The following is a 6,425-nucleotide window of genomic DNA, read 5'->3' as shown; positions in this document are numbered from 1 at the left end:
CATTTTACTTTATAGTATTTCTGATATAGTTCATCTTAGCCACATTTTTTGACCGAAACAAAAACTAGAAGCATTTGTAGTTGGACAGCAGCCTGAAAATCCACACACAATCACTAAGTATTAACACTGAAATACAGAAATACAGTTGACCAGATTCATTTAGGCATTGAGTATATTATAGTCATATAGAAACTTTTTTTATGTATTTATATATGTATAGATCCAGTATGCAGTCTTTTCGAGGGATTCAGAGATCCTTCAGTCATGACAGAGCAAAGACACCCTCTCAGAGACAAGAAAGGGTGAGCTGGAGGAAGCCAGAAAAGAAGGGGCGACTGGACTGAGAGGAATGACAATGACATTTGAGGCTCACAGTATGTACGTATGGAGAGAATATACAACGATGTGACCTGTGTGAAATGGGGGTCTGTACTATTGAAGGGCAATCCTTAAAGCAGATGAAGACTTTTGAGGGTGGACTGTGATGAGATGAGTAAGAGGGCAGTGGGAAGGGCTACGATCCTCGGTGTGCTTTCTTTCCATATTATTTCAATTATCATAAGGATAATAAAAAGTTTTGGCTGTCCAGAGCTGTAGTCAAGCAGCAGAGCAAAGTGAGTGCAACTGAGAGCCTGCCACACAAAATTTTCTCTTCCTATATATTTTCTTTACATTCTCGCTATCATTCTATCTCTCGTCTGCCCTCATATCCCCTTCTATCTCCCACAAGCTGGCAAGCTAAAGAGCAATAGTCCCTCCGTGGCATGCCCCTCCTCTACAGAGGGAAGACCAGGAAGCCGGAGAAGGTGGAGTACTTCCAGCCACCCATCAGGTTGCCTCGCTCCAGCTTGAGGTATGCGCGGTCACCTTTCTCCATTTGAATCAGAACACCATTACTGGCCGCTTCGCGTGTGACGTCCTGATCCCCGGCGAAGGCGGAGATCACTGGCCAGCCATTGTGCATCAGGCTCACCTGTAACATGGGAGCATATAGATTAGCTGGTCGAATCCCATTGGTGCGAAAGGACGTACTTTCTTTTGTCTGTCTAATTTTGCTTAAAGAAACTGAAAAGTGAATTTTCTTGAACAATTGAGCATATAAATTACTAAGCAGGTATTGCTCGGCTGAATAAAACACACATACAAAACCCCAGTGGGACAACAGGAAACTGTAATGTTATTAGTATAAATCAAAGCCTGTTTTAATCTTCTAACCAACAATAACATGCATAATCTATACATGTTTGTTCCCTTTCTTTTGCTCGCTGACAAGTCCCTTGATAATATAGTAGACAGCTCCTCATGAAATCATAAAAGTTGATAAAAGCATTTATGGGCCTTTGCCAGGGGAAATGAAAATGGCACATTACTTTATTTGTGTCTGTTTTTCTATGCCAGCCATGCTCAGACAGAGCCAGAAGAAGGGCAAAAATGACATTTGATACCACTAAGAACTCTCAGGGAGAAATTAACTTGTGATTATTGGAAAGTCACCTTTGAATGTTGTGCATGACCATCAGATAACAAAAACACTGCAAAAACACTGTTAAAATAGCAAAAACACTGTTACACAATGAGAAACCACTCTTACATTGAGATAAAAAGCCACAAAAGGCTCACCACTAACAAGCCCTCATCATGACTCAATGCATTTGTTCACAGAATGCCAAGTGATGCTCTATATCGTTTTTTCGGCTGACTTTAACCTTTCAAAAAACAAACCTCCAGCTTTGAGGCCCTGGAATTCTAATTCCATCCTCATTCTTCAAGTACATGTAAAACATACAAGTGGGCCATTGTATGGAAGAACTCAAAAACAAGATGTGAGATAATGTGAACGGATCTCAACACACAATTTAATGCTGCATTGAACTGAACCGACAGACAGCTTCCTGTCCAAATGACGCAGTGAAGCGATGGAGGACAACCCCCCTCTTTCTCTTTCTCTCTCTCTCTCAGTCCCTTTGCCTGTCTCAGTCATACATAATGGTTGGACACAAGCGAGACGACAAAATATTTTTCCTCCTCCTTTGTCATATCTATTTACAGGGGCATTATTTTAGGTCAGAGAGTAATTTTCTTAATTACCGTCTGTCACATCTGCGGGTTCAAAGAGAATTGTGCTCCACAAAATATGGGCAGTAATCAATATTCAAATGCATGGCTGTCTGCTGCTTTGTCTATTGAAAATTGTTGCTTTAAGCTTTGTATGAGAAGAACTTTCTGTGACAATTTGACTCCTCAGTCTGTGTCAGTATCCCCAAAGACAACAAAATATGTGTTAACTAAATCATGTTTGTGAGTTTTATGACACAATTAACTTATAATGAAAACAACTGACTAGAATTTTAAATAGAGAATGTGATTACTTAATTGTGACACTTAAACCAGACCAGAATTTAAAAAGCTTTTGCCCATCAGACACCAATGTTGTCAGATGGACTTGTCCTTTGGGTATTGAAGTACATTACTCTGTGACACAATATAAAATTGACTATATGGATATGACCAGAGGTTTTAAACTGAAAGAAACTGCAATAAAATAGATAAGATATATGTACACCCAATGCATGCAGTCTTACTTCCAAGCAATTGATTGGGATCCATACAGGTACTATGTGTGTTGCTGGATTATTCATGGAGCCTTTCAGATCACTGTGTGTGTGTGTGTGTGTGTGTTTATCATATGTTCTGCATGCTAATAGAGAGGCCTGCTCCTCCCTCTCAGATCAACAGAGTGGAATTTATGTTTTCTTTGAAGTACTAAGCGTGAATGTAGATAGAACAACAAATGAAATATTTATTCTGCCAGATAAACAAAATATTTCACACATAGTCAGCTGTGTTACTCCAGCCAAAAATATGGAAGGAGTTGAGAACAACTTTGTTTACAAAAAAAGGTGGCACTTGAACAGATTGAAACAAAGGACTATACAAAAACCAGCATTAAATCAATTATAGATCTGTGCAAGATAATATGCTTTAAAAATTACAAAAACATTTTCTGTTTGGTCTGGACACATGAATTACCTAAGCATTATTAGGACAATACTTTTATTTTAAAACAATCAATTGAAAACACCATTCTGTCTTAAAAAGCCTTTCACACTTAATACACAGCATAACCTAATAGCCCATAAGCTCCTCATTTACTACTGACCTGATTTTGCGCAAAATCATTGCATCTGATAAAAAGGTATAAATAAATGTATAAGGTACAAATATAATTCTTGTAATACCTGTGAGCACCGTAAAAAATAACATAACTAAAAAGGCCTTCCAATGCAAGACTATTCACCTGTTTTCTCTTGTATTATTCGTCCTAATTAAATGATCATAGTTGGATTAGAGCGTTGATTTCAATATATGTATCGTCTCATCTTATATTTGTTTGTGTGTGTCCTATACACAACTCCAACTCATTGTCTTCAATTAGTCAGTGTTTCAGTGCATTTCAGTAATGAACAGGGATATGTGTGATTTAACTTGCTTCTAATTCAGTCGCCGATCAGAGCGGAATAACGGGATGTAATTGTCAAATCTCCGAGAAACAAGACAGCGACTGCGCTTTAATTAGCCAAAGATAGTCTACATATTTTTTTATATATGTAAGTATTATTTGTGCTGTGCAGATTTCAACAAAAACAGGAGGCGAATCTGTCTCGCGCGTTCCATGTCCATGGTCCTGAACACGCGCCAGTCTTGTCTACGCGCCAAATTTTAGGCTGGTTGTTAATCTCGTGCTAATTGAGGGAATAAAAGAAAACGTTCCTCTAGACAACTGAAAATTCCACATTTTCCCACACACTTTACTGTCCCACGCGCACCACAGAACACTTCAGAGACTGGTGAGCATAAAGGTATGAGCACTTACCTGGATCGTTTGACGATTATACACTTTCACTACGTAGAAATTAAAACTATATATCCCTTTGCGCGGGGCGAAGAAATTGCTCCTTTCCTCATCAAAACTTCTACCGACGTTCACAAGTACCTGAAGGAGGATGCAGACATCAGAATGGAAGTCAAATAATGCGTAAAATCTCTTTAAAAAACGTCTTGGCTCTTACTTGAAATTTTACAATGGAAACTCGCTAGTGTAAAGCAGCAAACCGTTTAAAGCATTTCGTGATTCATTATATATAACAGAGGAGATGGAGAAGAGTTTTATGACACGACAAAGAAGTTCTCGGCTATTAGATATAATTGAAAGCCATTAGCCTGTAATTGACCTTTAACGAAGTGGAAGGGAATGTGACACCTCCCCAGACTACACATATCAGTTAAATGTTTGATTGCTGCGATATTTCTTTGATTGTGTGATCTAGTTTGTATTTGTAACTGTGACATAAAAATCCTCCCGCAATTCCCAACCGGCGAACGCGTAAAAAGTAATCAAACAAAAGAAGTGCCCATTTCTACAGTGAAAATTTACCTGATCAAAGTAGATCACCATTGTTCGATTGCTCATCTCCGACGGCTCGTGGTTCGTGTTCCTCACCACGGAAAAAGCCACTTTGGCGCTTCCCGAGCGCACCGATATCCCAAGAGCCGTCCCAGTGGGATCCGAGGTGGGATTTGAGTCGCACACGACCAAGCATTTCCCCTCCAGTACGATGGGTTCTGTCTCGTTCTGTGCGTATGCATGGCACACTAACCACACTGCGCCTAGCACCAACGTCAACATCATGCCAACTTCACTCCGCACCTAACAGCAGTCTTCTCCCACAGACACAGCGCGCTCAAATCCCAAACCAAAATCACTCCAAACCTGTCCTCACTGTAAAACGAAGTCCTTCCAAACAGTTCAAGTCAAAACTACAAGAGCTTCCCCCTCGTTCCCGTCTCAGTCCGTAGTGGAAGAGCCGACTTTAAGCGGATCAAGGCCCTTACAGAGCTCGCGCGCAGTAGAATACATAGCGCGTGGAGTCCGTCTGCTCGCGCGCTCAATTATTGATATGTGAGATATTAGAAGTGAAACACAAAAGGCTCGTGAACGCAGTCCTCCCGCCCTCCTCGCTCTCCCCTCCGGGCCCCCAATCAGCGCAGGAGACGGTCTTTACTTTTCCAATCCTTTTCCAAGCCAGTGCACGGACCGCCTCTTCTCGTGACAGCGCCGGTGGGGTCCCACCCCTCAAAAGAAGTATCTTACAGGTGGACTCTTCTCAGCAGACAGAAGGGGATGACACCCCGATCCTCGGAAAATGGGGGCGCGTTATTTTGTCATCGTACTACCGGACACAAGGACGCAGTTTGTTCTTCCGTGCAATGTTAAAATACTACTCAAGATGAATGGATTGTGAGCGCGCGGAAACACCGCGGAGGTTGTCTTCACGAACGCCGGGTGGAAGAAGTTCACAAAGTTGTTTTTGCTCACTATCGGACTCCTATTGCTCAGATAAGGACACTTCACGAAAGCAGTGATGATTAGACACTCTTCTACAGATGGACAAGCCAACTTTAAGCAGGGAGGACTATTGTTACAAAAAGTTATTTTTACAGAAAAATGATATAAAAATGCTACAGTAAACAGGTGTTAATTGGTTACCTTATAAAATGTAAAGGAAGACGTGAATGAACTGCCATAGTTATACTTTATTTGCATCAACATTTTATTCACATTTAACAAAAAATAACAGTCTGAAAACTATGTTTTGCTGCTATAACCCGTTTAAAATAGTAAAAAAATACATTCCTGAAAGAAAATAGTAGTCTTTCGCATTTTATTAGCATATGTTTTATTTACTTCATAAGGGTGTTATATTTTTTTTTTTACTTAGTTGCTTAGTTCATTTGAAATGGTGTTTTATAATAGGCTACTGTGCTGTCTAGGCCTGTATGTTTTTTTGGCTATGGTTCATAAATAAATAAAAAAGCCAGTACAATCTGCTATATTCCACAAAGCAGATTTTAATAGTTCAAGTAGCCTACAGTAAGTTGGTATGTTAGTTAATGACATAGTTGTGAAATGTAAAATACACATGCAGAATTCATCCCATAACGCTTGAAACGTTGATTTTTTTTCAGTGAAGTTCTGGCAACCACGGATGATAGCTTTTTTTGGTAAATTTAAAATAATTTTAAAGAAATGTAAAACACTAATGGAAGTCGTTAATTCAATCAATAGAAAAATCTATATCATATTACAGTTCCAGCTGACTGTAATATTCGGACGTACTATAACTCCCACCAATCTTTGCCACATTTTCCTCATGAAAACCGATGGTGAATTGTGAATACACGGAGAAGCCTTAGTATATTTACGCCACACAATTTAGGGAGCATATGCTGTTGCTCAAAATGCTTCGCCCAGACTTTGAAATATGTTGATGTGATGTGGCGTCTGAGGCCCGCGCGAGTCTCATTTTTCTGACGGCACTCATTCTGCGCCAGTGCAGTTCCAACATGACATTTAATAAATGAGA

The 6,425-nt window shown here is 39.9% G+C and overlaps 1 protein-coding gene across 1 annotated transcript; it reads right to left on the bottom strand.

Moving 5' to 3' along the window:
• Positions 1-519: 519 nt before the first annotated feature.
• cbln1 (cerebellin 1 precursor) lies at positions 520-4,954 on the bottom strand. Its single transcript, XM_016465477.1, has 3 exons — positions 4,436-4,954; positions 3,875-3,994; positions 520-973 (listed from the first exon to the last, which is right to left on the bottom strand). The coding sequence occupies exons 1-3, from the start codon at positions 4,688-4,690 to the stop codon at positions 776-778; spliced, it is 573 nt and encodes a 190-aa protein (XP_016320963.1). The 5' UTR covers positions 4,691-4,954; the 3' UTR covers positions 520-775.
• Positions 4,955-6,425: the final 1,471 nt, after the last annotated feature.

This window comes from Sinocyclocheilus anshuiensis, unplaced genomic scaffold, assembly GCF_001515605.1.
Source record: "Sinocyclocheilus anshuiensis isolate Anshui unplaced genomic scaffold, SAMN03320099.WGS_v1.1 scaffold997, whole genome shotgun sequence".
Lineage (NCBI taxonomy): Eukaryota > Metazoa > Chordata > Actinopteri > Cypriniformes > Cyprinidae > Sinocyclocheilus > Sinocyclocheilus anshuiensis.
The sequence above is the reverse complement of the archived record's forward strand: the minus strand, read 5'-3'. Positions and strand labels throughout refer to the sequence as shown.